Source organism: Bombina bombina, chromosome 12 (genome assembly GCF_027579735.1).
Source record: "Bombina bombina isolate aBomBom1 chromosome 12, aBomBom1.pri, whole genome shotgun sequence".
In the NCBI taxonomy this organism is placed as follows: Eukaryota; Metazoa; Chordata; class Amphibia; order Anura; family Bombinatoridae; genus Bombina; species Bombina bombina.
Window position 1 is genome coordinate 157,228,482 of NC_069510.1, and position 13,727 is coordinate 157,242,208.

The following is a 13,727-nucleotide window of genomic DNA, read 5'->3' on the forward strand; positions in this document are numbered from 1 at the left end:
CACATTGTGTCCCCTACAGTGAGACCCCACTAGTCATACACATTGTGTCCCCTACAGTGAGACCCCACTAGTCATACACAATGTGTCCCCTACAGTGAGAACCCACTAGTCATACACAATGTGTCCCCTATAGTGAGACCCCACTAGTCATACACAATGTGTCCCCTACAGTGAGACCCCACTAGTCATACACATTGTGTCCCCTACAGTGAGACCCCACTAGTCATACACACTGAACCCAATTTTTTTCTTTTGTGATTCAGATAGAGCATGTAATTTTAAACAACTTTCTAATTTACTCCTATTATCAATTTTTCTTTGTTCTCTTGCTATCTTTATTTGAAAAAGAAGGCATCTAGGCCTTTTTTTGGTTCAGTACTCTAGACAGCACTTTTTTTATTGGTGGATGAATTTATCCACCAATCAGCAAGAACAACCCAGGTTGTTCACCAAAAATGGGCCGGCATCTAAACTTACATTCTTGCATTTCAAATAAAGATACCGAGAGAATGAAGACAATTTGATAATAGGAGTAAATTAGAAAGTTGCTTAAAATTTCATGCTCTGTCTGAATCATGAAAGAAAAAATTTGGGTTCAGTGTCCCTTTAACTCATTTGTGTTTTTAAGTGTGTGTGTTTTACATTTTTTAATCATATTAATAAAGGTTATATTTTAAACAACGTATCTCTGTCACAATCTCATTGCTCTTCAACTTAATATACCCTATAAGGAATGTGAGTGCCCCCTAAGTGTACATACCATCAGTCCAGGACTGATTAAATAAAGTTATGAGTGCCCCCCTAAGTGTACATACCATCAGTCCAGGACTGATTAAATAAAGTTATGAGTGCCCCCTAAGTGTACATACCATCAGTCCAGGACTGATTAAATAAAGTTATGAGTGCCCCCCTAAGTGTACATACCATCAGTCCAGGACTGATTAAATAAAGTTTTGAGTGCCCCCTAAGTGTACATACCATCAGTCCAGGACTGATTAAATAAAGTTTTGAGTGCCCCCTAAGTGTACATACCATCAGTCCAGGACTGATTAAATAAAGTTATGAGTGCCCCCCTAAGTGTACATACCATCAGTCCAGGACTGATTAAATAAAGTTATGAGTGCCCCCTAAGTGTACATACCATCAGTCCAGGACTGATTAAATAAAGTTATGAGTGCCCCCTAAGTGTACATACAATCAGTCCAGGACTGATTAAATAAAGTTATGAGTGCCCCCTAAGTGTACATACCATCAGTCCAGGACTGATTAAATAAAATTTTCTCTACCCAGTTCACAGCACTGCCACCCCAAAATGTATAACACTTGTACAAAAATCTAATAGTACAATAAGAAATTTAGGTTACTGGGGAATTCCTGGCTACACTCCTAGTAGTGCCATTAGTGCTTTTTCTTTGTTTCACAAAATGTTGATAGATCGTCCTAGTTGCGGAAGGTGGCTGATTTGTCTCCTCTTGAAGCTTTTAAACTTACAGGAAATCCCCATCTGTATGGGATCTTTTGGGATCTCAAGACTGAAGTTATGAACTCTAGTTCCCTACGTTTTTACAATGTGGTAGGACTCAGGTCTGCGAAAACTTGAATTGGGAAACCCACATGAGTTATTTAATGTTTTTGTCTTGCGTGTCTCAGGATTTCTTCTTTGTCCTGGTAGTTAAGAAGTTTTATCACTACGTCCCGTGGTGGAGCTTTTGCTGGAGGGTTGGCTCTAAGGGCTCTGTGAGCTTGTTCCATACCAATGTTTGGAGAATTGCTGGTGCCTTTTATAGTTCTGAAGAGGTCCTGTAGGTAGCCTTGTAGTGCTGTTGGTTGGACAGACTCAGGTACACCTCTTATTCGCAGATTGTTCCTGCTGTTGAGGTCTTCCACTTTTTCCAAAAGATGGTGGATGGTTTCCTCCTGGTTGTATATTAGTTGTGAGAGGTGTTGAATATCCTGAGTTTCTTCTAAATTAGTAACTCGGTGATCATTTTTTTAATATCTCTTTTCATCTGTTTAAACATGTCAGGCATGTCTGACATGGCTGTTTTTATGTCATCTTTTGACGCTAGGAGTTTTAGATTGTCCTTTATTTCATGAGAGTTGCAGTGCTCTCTTATGTCATGTATCTGCACCTCTATTGTCTTGGCAGGTATGGAGGTAGTAGATAGAGGTTCAGGGGCTGATGGCGATCGTCCCTCTGCTTGTTTAAGATAGTGGTTGATCATTTTTTATTTGGCTGGTGTCTCTAGTTTTTGTTTTTTTTTGGCTGGCATACCCGCGTGGGTCGTTAGAAATTTGCTTCTGGTTAGGTGGGTAGGAGAGTAGCGAGTGTGACTTATTTGATCAGTGTCCACTTAATTTTAGAGTGCTCTACCTTCCACTGCGTTATAGTACCTGAGTTCCAAACACTATGTATCTTGTATCTGACAGACGTATCTTTTTAGCACGTGGCATTTGTTTAAAATGATAGCAAATCTTATAGCTAGGTAAGTTGCGTGCAATTTTAGGGATATAATCTTCTCCTATGTGCTTTTGCTGCCTGCCGTGTATATTCGATTTAAAAGATGTTTGTATAGGTGGTGGTATTACAGTTTTGCTGTTATTCGGGCCTGCCTTAAAGGGACACTGTACCCAAATTTTTTCTTTCATGATTCAGATAGAGCATGACATTTTAAGCAACTTTCTAATTTATTCCTATTATCACATTTTCTTCATTCTCTTGGTATCTTTATTTTAAATGCAAGAATGTAAGTTTAGATGCCGGCCCATTTTTGGTGAACAACTTGGGTTGTCCTTGCTGATTGGTGGATGAATTCATGCACCAATAAAAAAAGTGCTGTACACAGTTCTGAACCCCAAAAAAAGCTTAGATGCCTTCTTTTTCAAATAAAGATAACAGGAAAATGAAGAAAAATTGATAATAGGAGTAAATTAGAAAGTTGCTTAAAATTGCATGCTCTATCTGAATCACACAAGAAAAAATTTGGGTTCAGTGTCCCTTTAATCGTGGGTTCTTTCAGGCTTAGTTCCTGCTGTGCCGTGTGATAACTTTTCCCTATGTTGCAGACTGTGTGTATAATAAGTCCCCTGCTATTTACTTCTACACCACTCAATCACTGCTATGATGCTGGACTATTTGATATCATTTTGTGGGATTATAGCTTTGCTGTGGGAGCTCGGTGTAAGGGATTAGGTATGACTCACGTGTACAAAGTGCTGTGGTTAGGTGCTGTTTACTTTCCGCTTTGTTTCCTTCTGTGTGCCTTTATCACGCTGAGTGGTCACCTCTACTCCTGTGTACTCGCCCTGATTTGTGGTTCGGTGTATCTTTGGCGTTTAATGTGTCTAATGGCTTAGGCCTGGTCCGGACACGGAGCTTCGTGTCTGAGTTTTGCGGCTTCTTCAAATTGTCGATTGAGCGGTCCAGGGCTTTTACATGCTTGTACAAGTCCCTCCACTTTTTGTGATATTTCACCCGATGGCTTGGTGATAGATGCCGAACTGGGGGATCCGGGCCTAGGAGCTAGTCTAACATGCGGCCATCACCCTGTGCAGCCAAGCTCAGCCCCCCTATGTTTAATTTTTTTATTTTGGATAGCTTTGTTTATTTTTTTCTGTAATTTTATTTTTTGTAACTTTATCTTGGGGGTTTGTATTTCTTTTACAAGATATGACGAGTCCACGGATTTCATCCTTACTTATGGGATATCGCCTCCTGGTCAGCAGCAGGAGGCAAAGAGCACCACAGCAGAGCTGTATATATAGCTCCTCCCTTCCCTCCCACTCCAGTCATTCTCTTTGCCTGTGTTAGTGATAGGAAGAGGTAAAGTGAGGTGTTAGTTTAGATTCTTTAATTAAGAGTTTATTGTTTTTAAATGGTGCCAGTGAGTACTATTTTTTTCAGAGTAGAGCATCAGGTGTTTCAACTATGGGAACTGAGGAGATTCTACATTCTCGCTTCACTCCCCATGCTGGTGCTGCCCTGCTGATGGTCAGATATTATATAAGGCCCTATTTGTCCCCACAGATCTACAGGAGGTAATACCAAGGGACCTCTTCTTCGTGCGGTATGCACAGTCTTTTTATTCTGGTGTAGCTCAGAACAGACTGGACGCTAATTGCTGCAAGAGGGGTAATCAACTTGCAAAAGTGTTATTTGCCTAGCTGCTTTTTCCTCTTATATTAACTGTGTGTATGGGACCAGATTTCATTAAGGGTCTGAAGCGGTGACTATGTGACTCTTGTCATTTTGTCTGCGAGCTGGCGTTGGGGACTGTTTGGGAGTTTTTACTCCGTGTTTTTGCATTGTTTATTGTGATCGAGTGGGCAATAACAATCCTTTTGAGGGGACACATTGGTTATAGTACAGTCGGGTCTGCCCGACATTGGTATTTTCCATGCGGCTTCTATGGGGCTTTTCTGTTAACGCCCACGAAGGGCTGGACTTACGTTTGCGCGTTTAGCCGCACACTTGTTTGTCAGGATTCCAACAGTCACAAGGGGATTCAGAGCGCCTTTGTGTTTTCCTATGTCCGCTTGGACAAAGATCGCAAGCGGACTTAGGCGGCAGTTCACAAAGGTCGTTGGTTGTGAGGTAGGCGCCACAGCGGAACTGTGGCTTGGTGCAGGGGTTAGTGTTTGTCATAACATACAAAGGGCTATTATAACTTTAGGGTTGAATAGGTTCTGTTATGCAACTCCCTAATTTCTACTTGTTGCACGTTTGAAGTAAAATTTGCAGTAAAAATTGTGTTTTAATTTTTAAAGGTGCAGCACATTTCTTCATATCCCTATCCACAGAGATCATCACCAGTTCCTGAGGTTTGCCTTTCTGGACAAACATTTTCAGTTTGTGGCCCTTTCGGGTTGGCCACGGCACCCAGGATCTTCACAAAGGTTCTAGGGTCTCTGCTGGCGGTTCTCAGACCGCGGGGCATTGCAGTGGCGCCTTATCTGGATGATATTCTGATCCAGGCGTCGTCTTATCAGCTGACAAAGTTTCATACTGACATTGTCCTATCCTTTCTGACGACTCACGGGTGGAAGGTGAATCTAGAAAAGAGTTAATTCCACAGACAAGGGTTCCTTTCCTGGGAACTCTGATAGACTCTTTATCCATGAAAATCTTTTTGACGGAAGTCAGAAAGTTAAAGATTCTGAATACATGCCGAACCCTTCAGTCCAATCCTCGGCCATCAGTGGCTCAGTGCATGGAGGTAATTGGATTGATGGTGGCAGCTATGGACATCATTCCGTTTGCTCGTTTTCATCTCAAGCCTCTACAACTGAGCATGCTCAGGCAGTGGAATGGAGATTATGCAAATTTGTCTCCTCAGATAGATCTGGATCAGGAGACAAGAGACTCTCTTCTTTGGTGGTTGTCGCTGGATTATCTGTCCCAAGGGACATGTTTCCGCAGACCCTCATGGGTAATAGTGACAATGGACGCCAGCCTACTAGTTTGGGGGGCAGTCTGGAATTCCCTGAAGGCTCAGGGTGTGTGGACTCGGTCGGAGTCTCTACTTCCAATCAATATTCTGGAATTGAGAGCAATATTCAATGCGCTTCAGGCTTGGCCTCAGTTAGCTGCGGCCAAATTCATCCGGTTTCAGTCGGACAACATCACGACTGTGGCTTACATCAATCATCAGGGAGGAACAAGGAGTTCCTTAGCGATGACAGAAGTATCCATCATAATTCGGTGGGCGGAGGCTCACTCTTGTTATCTGTCAGCAATCTACATCCTAGGAGTGGACAACTGGGAGGCGGATTTTTTGAGCAGACAGACGTTTCATCCAGGGGAATGGGAACTCCATCCGGAGGTCTTTGCCACCCTGATTCTCAAGTGGGGCAGACCAGAATTGGATCTGATGGCGTCTCGTCAGAATGCCAAGCTCCCAAGATACGGATCCAGGTCCAGGGATCCTCAGGCCGAACTGATAGATGCCTTGGCAGTTCAACCTAGCTTATGTGTTTCCACTGTTTGCTCTCCTTCCCCGGGTGATTGCTCGCAGCACTTGGTATGCCGATCTGGTGGACATGTCATCTCTGCCACCGTGGAAGCTTCCATTGAGGCAGGACCTTCTTATTCAGGGACCCTTCCATCATCCGAATCTAATTTCTCTGCAGCTGACTGCTTGGAGATTGAACACTTGATTTTATCTAAGTGAGGGTTCTCTGAATTGGTCATTGATACTTTGATTCAGGCACGTTAGCCTGTTACTAAAAAAATTACCATAAGATATGGCGTAAATATCTTTATTGGTGCGAATCCAAGAGCTACTCATGGAGTAGGGTTAGGATTCCCAGGATTTTATCGTTTCTCCAAGAAGGATTGGAGAAAGGGTTGTCAGCAAGTTCCTTAAAGGGACAGATTTCTGCTTTGTCTATTTTCATTCACAAGCGTCTGGCAGATGTTCCGGATGTTCAATCTTTTTGTCAGGCTCTGAATAGAATCTGGCCTGTGTTTAGACCAATTACTCCTCCTTGGAGTTTGAATTTAGTTCTTAATGTTCTTCAAGGGGTTCCGTTTGAACCTATGCATTCCATAGATATTAAGTTATTGTCTTGGAAAGTTTTATTTTTAGTTGCTATTTCTTCTGCTCGCAGAGTTTCTGAGCTTTCGGCATTACAATGTGATTCTCCTTATCTTATTTTTCATTCTGATAAGGTGGTGTTACGTACCAAACCTGGTTTTCTTCCTAATAACACAAATATTAATCAGGAAATTGTTGTTCGTTCCTTTTTGTCCTAACCCTTCTTCTAAGAAGGAGCGTCTGTTAGATAATTTGGACATAGTCCGTGCCTTGAAGTTCTACTTGCAGGCGAGTAAGGATTTCCGTCAAACTTCTTCATTATTTGTTGTTTTGCTGGGAAACGTAGGGGTCAGAAAGCTACGGCTACCTCTCTTTCTCTTTGGCTGAAGAGTATCATCAGTGTTGCATATGAGACTGCTGGACAGCAGCCTCCAGATCGAATTACGGCTCATTCTATTAGGGCTGTGGCTTCCTCATCGGCATTTAAAAATGATGCTTCTGTTGAACAGATTTGCAAGGCTGCAACTTGGTTGTCTCTTCACACTTTTTCCAAATTTTACAAATTTGATACTTTTGCTTCATCTTAGGCTGTTTTGGGGAGAAAAGTTCTTCAAGCAGTGGTGCCTTCCGTTTAGGTTCCTGTCTTGTCCCTCCCTTTCATCCGTGTCCTATAGCTTTGGTATTGTATCCCATAAGTAAGGATGAAATCTGTAGACTCGTCATATCTTGTAAAAGAAAAGAAAATTTATGCTTACCTGATAAATTTGTTTTGTTTTACAATATGACGAGTCCACGGCTCACCCTGTTATTTTCTGAGACAGGTTTTTATTTTTGTTAAACTTCACCTCTGCACCTTGGCTTTTCCTTTCTCTTCCTAACTTCGGTCGAATGACTGGAGTGGGAGGGAAGGGAGGAGCTATATATACAGCTCTGCTGTGGTGCTCTTTGCCTCCTCCTGCTGACCAGGAGGCGATATCCCATAAGTAAGGATGAAATCCGTGGACTCGTCGTATCGTAAAAGAAATAAATTTATCAGGTAAGCATAAATTTCCTTTTTTTAAACATAGACTGCCCTCTGGTTTTAATATAAACTTCCATTCAACTAATTTTAATGCACAATAAAAATATTTGGAGCATTTTCAAATAAAACGTTCATACATTTATCATTTTAGATTTCACTGTATTAAAAATTGTACAAAGCCACTGAGCTTTGGGAATTTTTAGAATAAAAACAATCAATAACAAGCAATAGGCGCCTAATCGTAATCTAACTCTCTACGCTCTGGCGAGATTATCGAAGATGTCTTATCAATACAGGGAGAAACACAATTTTCTTTTTGAGCTGATTATCTCACTATGCAGGTTTTGGATGTGAAGTAGTGACTTATACATTACTATATAATGCTAAAAAAAAAGGTCAGACATATTTCTCTCCACCCGGACGAGGTTTTGATCATTGGGCCCAAAGTCTTTTGTATCTTTTGTTGAAACAAAATTTAGGATGCAGTACTTTATAATAATATTTATTTTGTTTTCAAATAACAGAGAAAATAATAATATGAAATCCCTACATTTATCTGAAATAATAATGTACAGTGTGTTACTTCTCACATCAATCCTATTGATCCACAGTATGTCAGGGGGATGGGGGGTGTAAAGTGCCCCCAGGCGCTCTCTTCTTATATCCCCAACTATCCAACCTCCTCTATATTCCCACCTCCAGCCTTCTTCCCAAAGTATCGCGTTTCCCCCAATTGCTATTGTTTCATCCATATTATCTAAAAATAAATCTGATTTTTGTAATATCTCATTTTGTTTAATATTATGTCTAATGGGGAATAGGTTTGTTCCAATATTTAGCGATACAGACACGATTGCAATGAGTTAGAGTATTTAGAGCAGTCTTTCATTGGATTATGTAACAAAGCTTGTTGTGGTGTAAGTATGACATCACTAATAAGGTTCCATAAACGTCTGATTTACCTGTCTGTGGGATATCGTCTGCTCGGGCTCAAGTACCACCGATATACCAGCTACACTACTTGTAAATGGCGTCCCTAGGATATCCATTTACATTTATCTAGTGTGGTTAGTAGTTCGCATGTAAGGCAATGTTTGTGTATCTTGAGCAGAATGAATTAAAGGATATATTCCAGAGATGGAACCTCTTATTCTTGGCTTAGCTAGGCACCATTTTGTTTTACGTAAATCATACAGTTTTAAACAGCTTTTCAATTTACTTCTGATATTAATCTTACTTCATTCTATTGGTATCCTTTATTAAAGGACAAGCAATCCACTACAGGGAGCTAGCTGAACACATCAGTAAGCCATATGTGCAACCACCAATTAGCAGCTAGATCCCAGCACCTTAATATTATGCACTATCTGAATTAAGAAAGAAAGTCCTTTAAGTCCTTATCTTTTCTTATGGCCCTCATGGTGCAATTGCGAACAACACGAAGAGTACACACAGCAGTTTAAGTAAAGGCCAATTGAGACAAATGTATGTGTCAGTACTATGTCTTTATTCACATCCCTCTCATATCATGAGAATCTCAACTGTTTCCATAAATGTCTGAAACGTTAGGTATCTGGAAGCTGTATAGATACTCAGTGCTCATATACAATACCGTATTGATGTATACAATGAAATATGCTGGCCTTATGTTTAACGCCTTTGATAATACAGATAATTTGATATGGATAGTAAGTAAGGTATTTGTATGTTTAAATATCTGATTGACTAGCTATAAAAATATAGTATAAAATACTTTACGTTATACTTTTTTATATTTTTATTTTGTTCCCTTTTCCTGTAATTTAATTCTTAAAATCATGAGCTGTCTAATTCATCTTACAAGTGGAAGTGCAGCTCCAGACAGGTATATTCTACACAGTGATTGGTTAGACACTCTAGTGATCTGTTTATAGCTGCCCTGATTAGTCTCAGCAGAGAAGGAAATCTAGTTTACAAGCGGGCAGCGCCTATTGCTTTATGGGTAATACATCTTTCTATATAGCATCTATTTAGCATTTAATGTTCCTATAATCACACACAATCCTTCACCCCATTTAGGTTGTTAACCATCTCACAGCTTGTGGATGCTGCAGTCTCATTTACTTAAAATGTTAAAGGTACTCTGTGCACATTTGTTATCCATATGCTTACTAAATGGCGGTATTTTATCATTTTAGGAGTCTCCACAGGACAGTGCCATCACTCGGGATATTAACCGGACTTTTCCTGCACATGACTACTTCAAGGACACCGGGGGAGATGGGCAGGACTCATTGTACAAGATCTGCAAGGTGTGTTTAGATGCTTTCTATGACAGCAGATACTACATTAACCCCTTAAAGGGATATTGTACACTAGATTTTTATTTACATAAATGTTTTGTAGATGATCCATTTATGAGCCCATCAGGGAGTGTTTTTGTAACAATGTATAGTTTGGCTTATTTTTTTTAATAACATTTGTGCTGATTTTCAGACTCCAAACCAAGCCCCAAAGTTTTAGATGTAGACCCATGTCTACAGACTCCTGCTTGTGTAATGGGTCTTTATATGCAGGGGAGGGGGGAGGAGTGTCTGCTCGTCATGCTTTCTCAGCCCTTTAACTGGGTGTCCCAGCCTAACATCATCAACAGTGCTAAATTGGGAGTTTCTAATCGGTTTTATACTGGGTTTTTATATCAGTATCTGTCATATTGCAATTATATGAAGATTAGTGTACACTGTCCCTTGCATAGATATCCACAAGACCCCTTGTTTTAAATCCCATAAGCCCTTGAGTAAATAAATATCCATTTATTGTACAGATCAAATTTACAGAACTCTACCCAAATGCCCTTATTTATTTGAAGATAACCCCATCTTTTTACTATTCTTCTTTATATGCAGTTATATGAAAAGTGGTTTATACTGTCCCTTTAAGTTCAGAAATGTTCAATATAATTGAAGATACAATTGGCATAATCAGCTATTTCAAATGAAAAAATAAATAAATGTGGAGCAGCTCTTTGTAAACTATTTACTACACTCCAGTGGGTAACATTGATCATTGGGAACACTGTCCCTTAAAATTTTCAAATAGGGTCAGAAAAATTTAGCTTAGATTACAGCAATTCATTTTCCAGGCCATCTCATATCTAAGCAGATTGGAACATTCTTCAACTGAGTGGCAACAAATCAGCTTATGTCAAATGATTGTCAATATGTTGGGCCTTCTGGAAACAGACATGATGGCCACCAGTCGCTTTTTCATCCAGTTTCCATCTCCGGGATCAATGGGAATAGATAAACTGTCTCAAACATTGTTCTAATCCCCTCTTGGCCTTGGTTTTCATTACTTCAGTAGCTTACATGGATTTTCCACTATTCAAGGGCCCCTACCTCATTTGAATCCTCGGAACCTGCAACAGCTTGTTTGCTAAATGGGCAAGACACAATAAATAAAATATCTCAGAGCCAGTTATTCAGACCTTTCTGAAGGCAAGGACATTGTCCACTTCCAAATGATTGTAGGATTTAGACAAACCTTTTTTATACCTGGCTCCTTAGACCAGTGATTTGTAACCTTTTTTATACCTGGCTCCTTAGACCAGTGATTTGTAACCTTTTTTATACCTGGCTCCTTAGACCAGTGATTTGCAACCTTTTTTATACCTGACTCCTTAGACCAGTGATTTGTAACCTTTTTTATACCTGGCTCCTTAGACCAGTGATTTGTAACCTTTTTTATACCTGACTCCTTAGACCAGTGATTTGTAACCTTTTTTATACCTGACTCCTTAGACCAGTGATTTGTAACCTTTTTTATACCTGGCTCCTTAGACCAGTGATTTGTAACCTTTTTTATACCTGGCTCCTTAGACCAGTGATTTGCAACCTTTTTTATACCTGACTCCTTAGACCAGTGATTTGTAACCTTTTTTATACCTGACTCCTTAGACCAGTGATTTGTAACCTTTTTATACCTGGCTCCTTAGACCAGTGATTTGCAACCTTTTTTATACCTGACTCCTTAGACCAGTGATTTGTAACCTTTTTTATACCTGGCTCCTTAGACCAGTGATTTGTAACCTTTTTATACCTGACTCCTTAGACCAGTGATTTGTAACCTTTTTATACCTGGCTCCTTAGACCAGTGATTTGTAACCTTTTTTATACCTGGCTCCTTAGACCAGTGATTTGCAACCTTTTTTATACCTGACTCCTTAGACCAGTGATTTGTAACCTTTTTATACCTGGCTCCTTAGACCAGTGATTTGTAACCTTTTTTATACCTGGCTCCTTAGACCAGTGATTTGTAACCTTTTTATACCTGGCTCCTTAGACCAGTGATTTGTAACCTTTTTTATACCTGGCTCCTTAGACCAGTGATTTGCAACCTTTTTTATACCTGACTCCTTAGACCAGTGATTTGTAACCTTTTTATACCTGGCTCCTTAGACCAGTGATTTGTAACCTTTTTTATACCTGGCTCCTTAGACCAGTGATTTGCAACCTTTTTATACCTGGCTCCTTAGACCAGTGATTTGTAACCTTTTTTATACCTGACTCCTTAGACCAGTGATTTGTAACCTTTTTATACCTGGCTCCTTAGACCAGTGACTTGTAACCTTTTTTATACCTGACTCCTTAGACCAGTGATTTGTAACCTTTTTTATACCTGGCTCCTTAGACCAGTGATTTGTAACCTTTTTTATACCTGGCTCCTTAGACCAGTGATTTGTAACCTTTTTTATACCTGGCTCCTTAGACCAGTGATTTGTAACCTTTTTTATACCTGGCTCCTTAGACCAGTGATTTGCAACCTTTTTTATACCTGACTCCTTAGACCAGTGATTTGCAACCTTTTTTATACCTGACTCCTTAGACCAGTGATTTGCAACCTTTTTTATACCTGGCTCCTTAGACCAGTGATTTGTAACCTTTTTTATACCTGGCTCCTTAGACCAGTGATTTGCAACCTTTTTTATACCTGGCTCCTTAGACCAGTGATTTGTAACCTTTTTATACCTGGCTCCTTAGACCAGTGATTTGTAACCTTTTTTATACCTGGCTCCTTAGACCAGTGATTTGTAACCTTTTTTATACCTGGCTCCTTAGACCAGTGATTTGTAACCTTTTTATACCTGGCTCCTTAGACCAGTGATTTGTAACCTTTTTTATACCTGGCTCCTTAGACCAGTGATTTGTAACCTTTTTATACCTGGCTCCTTAGACCAGTGATTTGCAACCTTTTTATACCTGGCTCCTTAGACCAGTGATTTGTAACCTTTTTATACCTGGCTCCTTAGACCAGTGATTTGTAACCTTTTTATACCTGGCTCCTTAGACCAGTGATTTGTAACCTTTTTTATACCTGGCTCCTTAGACCAGTGATTTGTAACCTTTTTTATACCTGACTCCTTAGACCAGTGATTTGTAACCTTTTTATACCTGGCTCCTTAGACCAGTGATTTGTAACCTTTTTTATACCTGGCTCCTTAGACCAGTGATTTGTAACCTTTTTTATACCTGGCTCCTTAGACCAGTGATTTGTAACCTTTTTTATACCTGGCTCCTTAGACCAGTGATTTGTAACCTTTTTTATACCTGGCTCCTTAGACCAGTGATTTGCAACCTTTTTATACCTGACTCCTTAGACCAGTGATTTGCAACCTTTTTTATACCTGACTCCTTAGACCAGTGATTTGCAACCTTTTTTTATACCTGACTCCTTAGACCAGTGATTTGTAACCTTTTTTATACCTGGCTCCTTAGACCAGTGATTTGTAACCTTTTTATACCTGGCTCCTTAGACAGAATAAATCTAGAGTTGATATTCAGATATGTGACTTCATTCACTTTTTTGCATGATGGCTTTCAGCAAGGTTTTTTGGTAACTACTCTTAAAGACCAAGTCATTTAAACCTCTGCAGTCTGAGGAATTTCGCTGTTCCAAGAGCCTATTGTCATACATTTATTTTTTGAGTTTTATTACACCTCAAGTCTATAATTAAGTAACATGCTTTTCTCTGGAATCTTTCATAGACATTCTCATGGAACAAGCTTTTGAGTCACTTAGACGTCTCTCTGTTTTCTTACATTGAAGACAGTTGTCTTGGTAGCAATTACCTCTGTTCAACAAATTCCAAATGTTATCATCTGAAAAAACATTTTTAGTCTTTCATTTCATAG

General features: G+C 39.8%; 1 protein-coding gene across 1 annotated transcript in view; it reads left to right on the forward strand.

Moving 5' to 3' along the window:
• The window catches only part of RABGAP1 (RAB GTPase activating protein 1), an 831,375-nt gene that overhangs the window by 593,122 nt on the left and 224,526 nt on the right, over positions 1-13,727 (forward strand). The window contains exon 12 of the mRNA XM_053696166.1: positions 9,735-9,848. Coding sequence (XP_053552141.1) covers positions 9,735-9,848 — 114 coding nt within the window. The remainder of the gene's footprint in view (positions 1-9,734; positions 9,849-13,727) is intronic.